Genomic DNA, 12,375 nt, shown 5'->3' on the forward strand with positions numbered 1-12,375 from the left:
ACCTAACAGTGGAATCACTCTATCGTGGAACAAAAAAGGGCTCCCGGAGATTTTCCACTCTCATCAGTACCCGAGAGATAATCGATCAGCCCTGATTCGTGGTATACTTATTGTATTGGAGTAGTAGTATGTATGCGGCTTGCTGTCTTTACTGCAACAATATATATAGACTATCAACTTCATCGACCCTCTCGCCCAGCCAGGGGGGGTCACACGGTCTGGAAGGTGACAGGTTGCTTCCTGGTCGTGTTCACCTTCAGGTCAAAGACATCAAATCTTTGGTAATTTCCCACCAGATCATGGTATTGCTTGCCTTCGATGGTGGCATCCATATCCATGTCGGCGTAGAGGATGCCCTCGTCGTAGCGCAGCGATTCCACATCATCGGTTTTCAGACCCGTCACCTTGTCGATGGTGAAGCCTCGGTGGAGGGACCCCGATGGATTTAGGAAGGCGGTTTCTGCCTGCGATGACTTTTCCAGCGTGGACTGAACGAGGGCCTTTGCCGACGCTGGAGCCATGGATGTGACGACGGCGATATTTTCGGGCGACAGGACCGCCGAACTGATGACTCCAAAGCATTTGCCTTCGACACACTGATTTCCGCAGCGGAGACGATTCATATGGATCGGGTCCCATCTGCCGAATTCCTTGGATGATTCTTCTCCTTCCTTTTTGGCCTTCTTCCACTGAAGGTCATCATCTTTGGTCTCCCCCTCGTGGTGGCTATGATCATCATTGACATGATCAGCAAGACCCATGATGGATGTTGCTGGCCATGAGGATATGTGAAGGTTGATTCCTTGAGCAACCATGGTGTATCGAGCCAGTGGGTTCGTGTTTTCGCCACAGATCAAGGTGCCAAACTTGACCGGCTCATCGTCCCCGGCAGGGCCCTTGATGGGCAGGTTGGCCACCTTCAGCCCGTGGCCGTCGCCGGGCGTCCAAGTCATCTTTTCGTAAAATGTCGGCACTAGCTTTCGATGATGCACCACCACGTCCCCATGGCCGTCGATGATGAGGTTCGAGTTGAACATGGTCGCGCTGCTGTATCGAACCTTCTCGGAAATGCCCACGCTCACCATCACGTTTCTCTCGCGAGCAGCCACCCTGATGGCGCCAACTTCCTCGCCGTCGGCAAAGACCGACTCCTTCGACATCTTGGCAAAGTACTCGTGTGCTGCACCGGGGGCCACGATCGGGCCCCAGAATGGGAACGCCGGGATGAAGGTTTCGGGAAAGATGACAAGGTGCGCCCCGTGGTCTGCTGCTTCGTGGATCAGCCGCACGCACTTTTGCGTCGTTTGCTTAGCATCGAGAAGCACCGGCGACACATGGCACGCTGCCGCTCGAACGATGGAGGGCATTCTTTTCCTTGGTCTCTCTTCTTTTCTGCTTTTTGGCAACGACAGCGACGCACGAGAAGAGATAGGTAGTCAGACTAGGGTACTTAGGGAGGTCAATTTCCTCAGGGTATTGATTGTAGTTTGTCCGAGAGTGTAATAGAATCAGAACTTTTTGGCCACACTCACACACTCTCTCTCTTTTTAAAGACCAACCCTAAGAAGTCCATCCTCCCTACGCCTATTACGGCGCTCTACTAGCCTGTTCCGGGCCGCCGAGTATACCAGCTGCATTTCATCTCTGGGGAGTTGAAGGCTCCAACCGAAAATAGGAGGGCATCCGCTCAGGCTGACTCGACTGACTCCAATCCGTGTGAAGAACTTTTGAGAAGCTAATTACTACGGGGTAACTTACTAACTACTACGGAGTAATACGCTGTGATCTGATGGAATTTCGTGCTCCAACCGACTCCAATCGACTCCAACAAACTGGGTCCAAACCTCCGACCCGACCGCTCCAGATAACTTCAACTCAGCATTCATCTATTACCTACAGTATCTTTGTCGTTATCTCCAACACATGGCCGGCCGGTGGGGAAGATAGAAGAGGCAGTTTAATCGTGTCTCAATAGCTAGCTAAATCCAGTAGGTCAAGGCATTGATTGTTATCACTAAGCCGATGCTTACGTGGGCTTCTTTTTTTCAAAGTCGTTTGTTGCAAAATATTCCCCCGTTCTTTCAATCCAACCTTTTGTACCTATAGCCAACTCGGTGTACCAACTCGGTGCCCAGATATTTTCTTTCACAGAGGGCTAAAGGCATATCAATCTCTTGTATTCAAACCAAAACTGTTTTCTTCAGGCCAAGAGGATCGATCCTAAGAACTTCCTCCGTCAACAAACCAAAAATGTCCAAGAGGGCGGTCTACACAGACAAAGCGCCCAAACCGCGGCCGGTATACAACCAAGCCATCGTTGCCAATGGCTTTGTGTTCTGCTCGGGCCAGCTCCCAAAAGATTTGTCTGGAAAATTGGTCGAGGGGACGGTGCAAGATCGGACAGTGAGTCTTATTTTCTAAACCCCCATGTATATGTTGTACATCCTCCTGCGCACAGCAGCAGGGCCTCGGAGAAAAGGGGGAGGGGGAAAGGGATGCAGATGAAGTATTACTAACCACCTTTTTAATGTGCGCAGCACCAATGCATCGCAAACCTCCGGGCCGTTCTGGAGGCGGCAGGGTCAAGCCTCGACAAGGTGGTTGAAGTCAATGTGTTCTTGTCCGACATTGCCGATTTTGCAAGCATGAACGAAGTGTATTCGCATTACTGGGGCGACGTGAAACCTGCAAGAACGTAAGTACCAATCCAAGAGTCCGTCCTCGTGGAAAATCCCGGAACAGGAAACTTTCCTTGGGATATGGGGCAATGGTATCCGGTGGGGATGCAAGGCTTTCGGAAAAAAGAAAAAGAAGAAAGAAAATGGTATCCTTTATCCTTTTTGGGGACTTTTGGCTGACCGGATGATCTTTTCTCAACGAGCTTAGATGCGTGGCTGTCAAAACGCTACCGGAGAATACAGATGTCGAGATCAAATGCGTTGCTGTATTGTGAGAGAATTAGGGGATTCGACGAATGGATTCGACGAGGCTTGAAAGTCAGAGATGAGAGGGCCAGAATGGAAAGAATATGGAGACGGCTTAATTGCTCCAGGAGTCCTCCAAGGCTGAGCGGGCAAAGGAGAATTACAGCCTGACAGACCCAAACGAGTCGAGTTTCGCCCGGACCTGGTTGCCGATGGAATGTACGGAGGAGACAGTCAATCAAAAGAACCACCTTACTGCGTAGTCGTCCCGACGGTTCCGCACTTGAGCTCTCCTATGCTGATTTAAAAGCGCCGCCACCTACGGGGGAGAGGTTCCCGTTGGCCTTAGCCCATGGAGGCTTAAGGAGCCCCTTACCCCCGGCTGACGGGGCTCAGGGGCTTAGGCTTAGAAGGCTTTCCTTTAGGCCTTGGGCTAGGGCTTCAGCCTTGTGAACTCGCTACATACCCCTACATACAATAGTTCCTGGAGCAGCCGGGGTCAAGGGGCTAAGGGGCTATGTATACTCCGTACAGTACCATGTAATCATGGCGATTGATTCATCATAACAGCAAGGACTTTTCCAACCTTGCACCACGGTAAATGGAGAGTCTGTTTTCTGTTTTCTGTTTTCTGTTTCCCAACAAGCACTGTCAATTCCAATTCTCGACGCGACCTCTCACTGATGACGAGTCCAAACACGTCTCGGCGGAGAACGAAGGTCTGAACCTGAACCTCTCGCAACCCCAGCCACAAAACGAGAGACGAGAGATTCGACGATATTTTCAAAGGGAGTAGGTCTTGTTACGACATATCTGTGGTTGTTGGATGGTGGATGGTGGATGGTGGATAGTGGATAGTCCTCGTACTCTACTCTCAGAGGTAAACCACCATGGCGAACACACGTGTTGGTGGATGAGCCATTTTCATTTCCGTTCCCATTCAGATTTCCATTTCTAGAGTAGGGAGTATAAATCCGATCCCACCGGGCTTCTGTGCGGACAAGGACAACTGAGACACTGACTCTGCACGGAGTACGGACGGATAATGCCTCACTCAACAATCAGCTGATGCTGAAGCTAGGGCGGCGAGAGCCAGAAGTACGGAGTACGTAGTGTCTAGTGCTTCCTAGCGCCACTTAGTGCCCGTGGCTTGATGTAGTGGTCGGAGAAGAATCGGCAGCCACGGACACTCCCGTGCTAGTGGATAGGACTAGTCGCCTTTTGATCTAGGTTGCTACTAAAGCTCAGTCACTCGTCACTCGTCACGAGTCTAGACCCCAATCGTGTCGGGGCAGAGAGACGGCCAGTCAGTGCTCGCCATCATGAGCCAATACCAATATTGAAGCCGACTGACCCTTATCTCTCCTGACCGGGCCGACTGCTATCTGTACGTACTCTGTACGTACAGATATGCAACAGTGGTCACTCTGTACGTACAGATTTCAACAGTGGTCTGTAACATGTCACTCCGTCTCCTCGATTGATTTGCCTGATCCCTCGTTCCGCTTTCCTGAAGTGGATCTCCATCTCCAGGTCTACCCGAAGCATTTGACTCCGATTGACGCACGATTGACGGTTGACGATCGACGATTGACGGGTCTCGACTTTGGTGGCTTTGGGACTGTGCGTGTCGAATAGATATAAATACTGGTTGCCCTTTTAGGTCTCGGATCGCTGGAGACAAGCAACCTCTTCGCAGCACCTTGTGTTCTAAACCACCACCACGACCACCACCATCACCATGACAGCAGCAGTTGTGCCCCTGTGGGCTGGGTTTCCCGTTCCCACTGGAGTGCGATTGAACCCACAGCCTCAACTATGGACACCTCCGCGGCACGCTCTGAAGTGCCAGGCAACGAGCAAGGATTATGAAAGGAAATTGTCGCCTCAGTTCATCGTCTCTGACAAGGTATGGCTTGTCACTGACACCGCCGTCGCACTCTGACGATCGCAGATTCTTGATACTGTCTCCGACAAGGCCGAATCCGATGGCGCATCCGTTCTGCTCGACATGCCGTACGAGATCCTCCTGACCATCTACGACAGTCTCGGCCACGCACCGTCTCAGATCGCCCTGGCGCTGACCTGTAAGCGCATGGCCATGGTCGCCCGAGATGTCCATCTATCTCTGTCAGCCACCTCTGCCAGATATGCTGGCTTTCTACCGAAACGCGTCTTTGACGTGCCAGACCTCATGGCCCAGCTCAACCCGTGGATGCCGGCCACTCTACGGCTCTGCAACCACTGCTTGACCAATCGACCCTTGCGTGAAGACTACTGGAACACCATCGTCGGGTGCGAAATCAGCAATTTCTGGATTCAGAAGACGGGTTGGACCTTCCACGACGCCAGCTGGCACAAGCAGGTCCACGACATCTGTCCTGCCTGCCACGTCTCCTGCACTTTGAGTGACTATGTCGATTGTGACGGCTGTCGCACTCTAGGCCGACTTGGCGACATCGACTGGTCTCGTGTCACCGAGTCCTCGCCGCGGCGAATTGGGCCCGACTCTCAATCTGGCGGCAGCGTAACTTGACCTCACCCTAAACCCTTGTCAAAGATACTACTCCGTATGATGTACGGAGACTGAAGAGAGCGCCATATCAGTCGCCGATCTCTTCAGGAAAAGATATTGGGTAGTCGGACCTAGCGTTGCCTTAGCAACGACTAAGCCTAAACAATGGCTTCAAAGGCCAACCTCATCCTTTTTCCTTTCATCTATCTCTCACCACGGCCAAGGCAATCTGGGACGCCATGAAAACATACCAAGAACCAGGATCTCTGGTGTTCGCCCAGATCGTCCAAGACATCAGGGACACCACTTTGGCCACCTCTGAGAGCGTAACGGACTTCGCCAACAAACTCCGCCGGCTCAACAACGAGGCAGAACGAGTGGGAGCCCACTGTAAGCTCCCGGAGACCTGGATGGTCCAGATGTTCATTCGAGGACTCGATGAAGAATTCGAGAGTTTCATTACCAGTTTTTGCCTGAGTCACTCGATCGTGGGCGAAGGAGGCTCAGCCCCCGTCACCTTTGACCTAATCGTCAAAAAGGCCTCCGAACACGAGAACCTTGTCCGCAACTTGGCCGCCTTTCGCGCCCGAGCTGCTGCTGTCAAGGTCACCGCTACCAGACAAAAATGAGGTGGCAGAGTGATGATGGTGGTTGGGAATGAGAATCGACCATATTCAATACAGATGCGGAATCGATCAACCAGCTCTGGATCATCACGCAGGATTGGCTTCCGGGCTTCTTTCATGACTCGCCTTGCAACTGGGCTCATTCATTGAGTATCTTAGCCTCAACAGCCACTGTCTCCGATCAGTCCTCGATCCTTAGGAAGGGTCGAGCCGAGAAAGAGACCAGAAGGACCTTAGGGTTAGGGTTACTGTCTTGATTCCTCAACAGAATACACCCTAGCCAAGACACTGTTTCCTGCAAGGCACAGACAGTACTGCAGCGTGTTGAGTAGGTTCTACACGATGTTGAATGTCGTGGGCAGGCCGGGCATTTCCATTTCCACTTCTGCAAGGGGGCACTGGCAAGTGGAGGAACATTTAAGATAGGCTGCAAGAACGCGACATGTTGTATTTTTGGTAGCTGCAGGTAGGGTTTGCATGTCAGGCACCAATGATCTTGCTCCATACCTTACACAAGGACATGAACTCGATGAGAGTTGGTGTGAATAACTGGTTGGAACTGTCGGTGGACTTATATGACGCGGTGTCGAGGCTAGATGCCGATTATCGTATCTTATCTTATCCCATCTTATCACACACGGCCAGAAGTTTCTCCTTCCCTTCGCCTCATCAGATCTCCATAGTGGGCACAACTCGGCGCCTGAGCCCGCCCTTGCTGCCTCGGCACTTTCAACTCATGCTGGACAAGTTCACATCGAACCTGCGGAATTGCTGCCCATCCCAAAGCCCTGGTCTCGGAATTCCTGTGCCTGGTCACAGCCGCGCAGGCAAGACTAAGACTGGACTATTCCTATATACATCGGGCGTTCATCCTCTGACTAGTCGTCATCAACCTAACCTTGACCTTGATGTTGACCTTGACCTCAGCCTTTCCTTCCACCCAGATCGATCGATCCCTTGACTTGTAGCGCAACGCAGCGCGCCCAGACAGAAGCATAGATAGAGACTGGGCCAGAGACGGGCCAGAGACAGCAATTCCCATACAATGGCGGACGCCCTCTGTGGGCCGTCCAACCCGCTCCAAAGCCTCCAGAAGCACAGCCAGGCCGATCGAACGCTGCAGCAGGACCGTCTGGTCGGACCCAGACAAACTCCTGGAGAGGTATGTATTGCGACATTGAGAATCACTCTACTCTAGTTCTCTTCCATTTCTCTGTGGTCGCGCAATTCATTCATGGCGCCGGCGCTGACATATATCCCACTTGCAGGGATTTCGAACCGCCACGGCCGACCCACGGGCAGCGTCGCTCGATGCCGAATTCCATGCCTTTGAGAATGCCGCACCTGGCTTTCTCCAATTCCAGAAAGCGCAGTTCCCATCACACGAGCAGTATCGTCCCCTCTATCCTCCTCAAGCAGGAGCGGCAGCGCCGGTCGGGTGGGCTGCGGACTTCAAGAGACTCAGCCTCAACAGCCCACCTGTGCCGGCAGGACAATTCCATACAGAGGCTCCGCTCGTCAGGTCGACACCTGGTGGATGGCAGAATGATTTCCTGCGGCAGAGGTCGGGCACAGGCAGTGCCACCACGATAGCCCAGGGAAAGCAAGCCGTACGAGAACCGCAGCAGTTGATGAATACAAACACAAACACAAGCATGTTCGCCGGACGGGCTATGGGTCAATCGTCGATGATGATGACCAACTATTCGCAACCCATGTATGATCAGGCGGCAACATATGGTGGACTAGAACAGCAACAATACCCCCAGACGTCGATGATGACAATGGAACAACAACACGCTCAGATGTCCGACGTGGACTACGAAGCCGCATTTGCCGAAGCGATGGCTCAGGCGCAGGAGATGGATCAGCAGCAGCGACAGCAGCAAGAGACGTCGCAGTCGCAGTCTGTCGAGCCGGCAACGACAGCAGAACGGCTAGAAAGCATCAAGATCGGCTCGGACGCCATCCACTACCGTGAACAGAGCGAACGGACAGCGGAACAAGACAAAAAAGACGCCGACGAACTGGCCCGCACGGCAGGACTGCTGTTGACCAGCGTCAAGCACGATACGAGCAGCAAGTTCCAGAACTCACAGTTTTTAAATATGATGCGGCGCATCCGCGATCGGGAAGTCGAGGTGCAGAACAACGATCTGCAGACTGTAGAGGAGGAGATGCTGTTCGATCGAGGCGGCCCTGACGGATATCGGACTATAAAAATAACGGCGGATGGCTCGGCGCGACAGGCGGAGCTACAACGTGAAATGGACGACTTGGAGTGGCAAAACCAACAACGAACCAAGGCACGGGAACAGGCACAGCAACAGGAACAGCAACAGACAACGCAGTTCCAGTTCCCAGACATGGACGCCGTCTACGCGCCCGACGCAGCCATGACAGACGGCGGGCCGTCGGAGTCCAATCCCGCCATCAAATTCCGCTCGCCATACACCACATACGGCTTCGATGACGACCAGTACCCGGCCATGCAACCCCAGAGCCAGATGGATGCCTTGCACCCCGGCGGCAGGTGGTACCCAGACCAAAGCCCGCGACTGGGTCAGGCGACGATGGATCCTGAAATGTCCGGCGCCATCCCTGGTGGGCGACCCGACGTTGCAGATGGTGACGACGGCGTCAGACTCGAGAAGATGATCTCGGCCAGCGACTTTGAGTACGTTGATGAAAGTGCCGGCTTGGCAAGGCGTTTTGTCCGATGAGCGACATGTGTTGAACTTGATCGAGCTGAAGCGAAGCGAAGCTGAAGCCCAAGTTGAAGCCGAAGCGAAGCCCAAGCTAAAGCTGAAGCCAAAGCCAAATCGAACTTGAACTCGAACTCGAACTCGAACTTGAGATGGAAGTGCAAGGGTCAATGAAATAGGAGAGCACCCAGGGGGCGATATGGGAAAGTGAATTGGCGACGGAATTGGCTTTGGCGTATACTTGTACTTGTACCTGTGCTTGTACTTGCACCGAAGCCAGAAGTCGAAAGCCAGAAGCCAGGCGCTCTAAGCCCTTTTGCTTTTCTTTTTTTCTCTTTCGTTGATCTTGACCTGAGTCAGGTCCAACACAACAGACAGAGACGGATGGAGCTTACAATACACTACAGTACACTACACTCAGTCTACAGCATACCCCAGGAGTCCCGGGAGTTCTAGTTCTAGTTCTGCACGTGAGATGGAATCGAATTGACGACGCAGCACATGCCAATGTCCATGTCAATGTCAATATTGGTCTTGGTCACGACGGGTCTAGGTCGGGGTCGAATGGGGGTGAATTAATGTGAATAGCGTGGGCTATGTAGGTATGTAGCGGAGCGAGCATGATTCCAAGGAGATTTCATTGACATTGACGTTGGCTTTGCGCTGTAGAAGTCCAGGCTGTGTAGAAGTCGGGGTTCGGATGGCTTCAATCAGACCCCATACCATACCATTTCATTTCATTCATCTTGAGATATGAGAATCATTAGTAACCAACCAATCACCTACCCATCCTAAGATATGTTACGAATCGTAAGGAATCATTTCATTCATCCTAAGATATGTGAGAATCGTATGCAATCATTTCACTCATCCTACCTAAGCTATGATGAGAATCTTAACCAACCAACCACCCACCCACCCATCTAACCACCCAACTTAGATGAGATGGCAGGTACAAGACGACCTTCCCATCCACACACACTCTTCAGCACCAAAACACAAACGGCCCTCTTTCCAGCTTCTTGTCACGGGCTGCACTTCCGGCCGCATTGGCATTGGCATTGGCGACGTTGACCGGGGATTCCGTTTCCGACTCATTGTCATCTGTATTGTTGGTGGGATCCGCGGAATCTCCGTCTTCATGGCCTAGACCAGTAGTGATGGTGACACCAACGCCATCTCCATCTCCATCTCCATCTCTGTCAACCGACATTCCAATTCCAGTGTCGGGGGTCTGCCCACCATCGACGTCGCCGTCGTTGTCGCCGTCGCTAGCCAGGAGAGTCGAATCCAGACCCAACCCCAGATCGACCGGCTGGCCATCAGCACCCAACTCCAAGCCGTCCCCTTGTCCGAACATGCCGCATCTCCACCAGCGGCCCATCATGATCTTGCCGCCAGGTAAGATGACGCCTTCGTACGCATACGCGTAGTCCATGTCGTTCCAGTCGAGGAATTCGCTGAGGCGGAATTTCTCTTCAATGTCTTCAATCACCTCTCGGTCCATTCGTGCCGGGTCGCGCCATTCCGGCTTGGAAACCAGTTTCTGCCGCAAGTACGACTCGAGCTGGGCCTCCAGTTCCGAGGCATCGACGTCCGCGGCTTGGCCGGCACCAGGATTTGCTGCCTGTTGGCCGGCCTGAGCTTGCGCTTGTGCTGTTTGAAGTAGCTGGCTGGTCACCACAGGTCCGAATTGTCCGCCATATTCTTCCTCGGCGTGCTCTAGAACCTGGATCAGATATCGCTTCGACGGCTTGTACAGAACCATGACGATTCTACTCCAGCCTGGGATGCCGTCCGCGTCAGAGCCAAGTCCGACCGTCTCAGGTGTTGGTTGGCTTGGTATCGAGTGGATGACGCCCCGAAGACGGAGGGAAAGGTATGGATGGTACTTGGGCAGTCTGGGTGTGGTCAGAGTCGCCTGGGAGTGGGAGTAGGACCGGGACTGGGAGGTGGTTGAGGTCGATGCCAAACTTTTCCCATCGCGCCATGAAGGAAGCTCAACAAATGGAGCAAGACCTCGAATGAAGACGCAGGGCCCAGATTCGGGAATGGTCTTTGCGAATGCCGGGATGGCGCTGAAGATCGGGGACCAGAATCCGTCCACTTGATTATTGGTGGTGGTGGAGAAGTCGAGCTTCATCGGGTCGATGCTCTCCCAGTCTTCGGCACAGCTCTGCATTTCCTCCAGTTCTTGTCGTTTCCTGGGCCATGGATGAACACAACTCCAATGGCCGTACCATTCGGTCGCCATTTGTTTCATGTCATCCTTCAGCGGCCTCTCCCACATTTTGGCCGCAATTCCCGCACTTCTCAGGTGTCTCGCCATTTTCGCGTACGTGTTTTCTCCCATCACGCCCATCTGTCTGGAACCGATGAGTCTGGCGCTGTCGCTGTCGCTGTCATCGATCAGATGTCGATGCCAAAAGTTTCGGATATGCAGAAGGGCGTGCGTGTCCAGCTCGTACTTGGCCTTGGGGGCTTCAACTTGAAACGGCCAAGTCGATTTTCGGGGTCTGAGATTGGAAAGTTCTCTCTGCCGTCTGCCATGCACCGAGTCACGGCCCTCGTTCTCTTCAGGAAGACGACGAAACAGAGTGCTGAATGGCTTGTCCCAGTTGTACACCACGGCCAGATTGTAATTTTCTCTCGACGAGTCAATGACGTGTGCCATCTTCGACTCGGGAGACAACAGGAGGTGTGAAAAGACGAGTTGGACGGCATCGAACATAGCGTGAGGTTGGCCATATCGGCGGCCAGGTTTGGGAAAGAAGAAACAGGATAGGAAGATCCGCATCCACGGCGAGTTGCCGGGAGAGGCAAACACGGCAAGATTCCGCGAGGTCAATGGCGGATCAAGATGAGGTCGAGGCTGGAGATATGTCTCTAGAAGTGAGGCAAACATCAGCAGCCAAGATATGTATCATCAGCAACAGCGAGGGCAACCACTTACCGAGGATCATATCCTTCAGGACTTCCAGCTGAATCGCCAGTCGTCTGTCATTGGGTGTTGTGAACGGAACGAAGTGTGCGAGGACCAGGCGTCTCAATTGATAGGCAATGGCATATTCAGTTGGTCTGCGTACATAGGCGTAATCATATCGAGAGAGGAATCTCTCTTTCCAGATGGCGGATGATGCAGGTGCAAGGGCACGGGCAAACCTGGTGCAGGTCTCAATCAAGTTGACAAGGTCACGATCGTCGACGAGGTAGGAGACGACCAGGTTTAGGATCTGTCCACCGTCAGGAACAGCATCAAAGTCATTGTAGGCAACGTGACCCACCTCGATAGGAATATCTTCGAACTGGCTGCGGAAATTGTGTAGCCTTTGTTTCTTGAACCGAGACAAACGGTAGTTGTCAGCATCGCCAGCATCATTGGCCCAATCCCCCTCGAGCTGTGACGAGGTGGCTGATTTCCTCTTGAGGCCTGACTTTGAGCTGTGCATGAAGCAAGGACTCTCAAGGGATATCTGCTTGAGTTCTGCCTCAAGGGACGACTGCATATTATTGAAATCCTCTGGCGGCTCAGATAAGTCAGAGTCAAGGTCGGAAGGAGAGTCGAGGAAGCTCTGTAGCGAAGGCGTCATCGCAACCGGGGGAAA

The 12,375-nt window shown here is 52.9% G+C and overlaps 6 protein-coding genes across 6 annotated transcripts; 4 read left to right on the forward strand and 2 right to left on the reverse strand.

Moving 5' to 3' along the window:
- Positions 1-209: 209 nt before the first annotated feature.
- A1O3_08914 (uncharacterized protein) lies at positions 210-1,367 on the reverse strand (the record flags this gene model as incomplete). The annotated part of the gene is made up of 1 exon (XM_007739010.1): positions 210-1,367. The coding sequence occupies one exon, from the start codon at positions 1,365-1,367 to the stop codon at positions 210-212; it is 1,158 nt and encodes a 385-aa protein (XP_007737200.1).
- An 883-nt stretch (positions 1,368-2,250) lies between these two features.
- On the forward strand, positions 2,251-2,699 carry A1O3_08915 (endoribonuclease L-PSP; the record flags this gene model as incomplete). The annotated part of the gene is made up of 2 exons (XM_007739011.1): positions 2,251-2,403; positions 2,538-2,699. The coding sequence occupies 2 exons, from the start codon at positions 2,251-2,253 to the stop codon at positions 2,697-2,699; spliced, it is 315 nt and encodes a 104-aa protein (XP_007737201.1).
- Positions 2,700-4,665: 1,966 nt separating this feature from the next.
- On the forward strand, positions 4,666-5,460 carry A1O3_08916 (uncharacterized protein; the record flags this gene model as incomplete). The annotated part of the gene is made up of 2 exons (XM_007739012.1): positions 4,666-4,833; positions 4,879-5,460. 2 exons carry the CDS (start codon positions 4,666-4,668, stop codon positions 5,458-5,460), a joined length of 750 nt encoding a protein of 249 aa, XP_007737202.1.
- Positions 5,461-5,678: 218 nt separating this feature from the next.
- Positions 5,679-6,068, forward strand: A1O3_08917 (uncharacterized protein; the record flags this gene model as incomplete). Its single annotated transcript, XM_007739013.1, has 1 exon — positions 5,679-6,068. The coding sequence occupies one exon, from the start codon at positions 5,679-5,681 to the stop codon at positions 6,066-6,068; it is 390 nt and encodes a 129-aa protein (XP_007737203.1).
- Positions 6,069-7,110: 1,042 nt separating this feature from the next.
- A1O3_08918 (uncharacterized protein) lies at positions 7,111-8,788 on the forward strand (the record flags this gene model as incomplete). The annotated part of the gene is made up of 2 exons (XM_007739014.1): positions 7,111-7,227; positions 7,334-8,788. 2 exons carry the CDS (start codon positions 7,111-7,113, stop codon positions 8,786-8,788), a joined length of 1,572 nt encoding a protein of 523 aa, XP_007737204.1.
- A 967-nt stretch (positions 8,789-9,755) lies between these two features.
- On the reverse strand, positions 9,756-12,360 carry A1O3_08919 (uncharacterized protein; the record flags this gene model as incomplete). The annotated part of the gene is made up of 2 exons (XM_007739015.1): positions 9,756-11,656; positions 11,724-12,360. The coding sequence occupies 2 exons, from the start codon at positions 12,358-12,360 to the stop codon at positions 9,756-9,758; spliced, it is 2,538 nt and encodes an 845-aa protein (XP_007737205.1).
- Positions 12,361-12,375: the final 15 nt, after the last annotated feature.

The sequence above is a fragment of the Capronia epimyces genome, assembly GCF_000585565.1.
Source record: "Capronia epimyces CBS 606.96 chromosome Unknown aczIQ-supercont1.8, whole genome shotgun sequence".
NCBI lineage: Eukaryota > Fungi > Ascomycota > Eurotiomycetes > Chaetothyriales > Herpotrichiellaceae > Capronia > Capronia epimyces.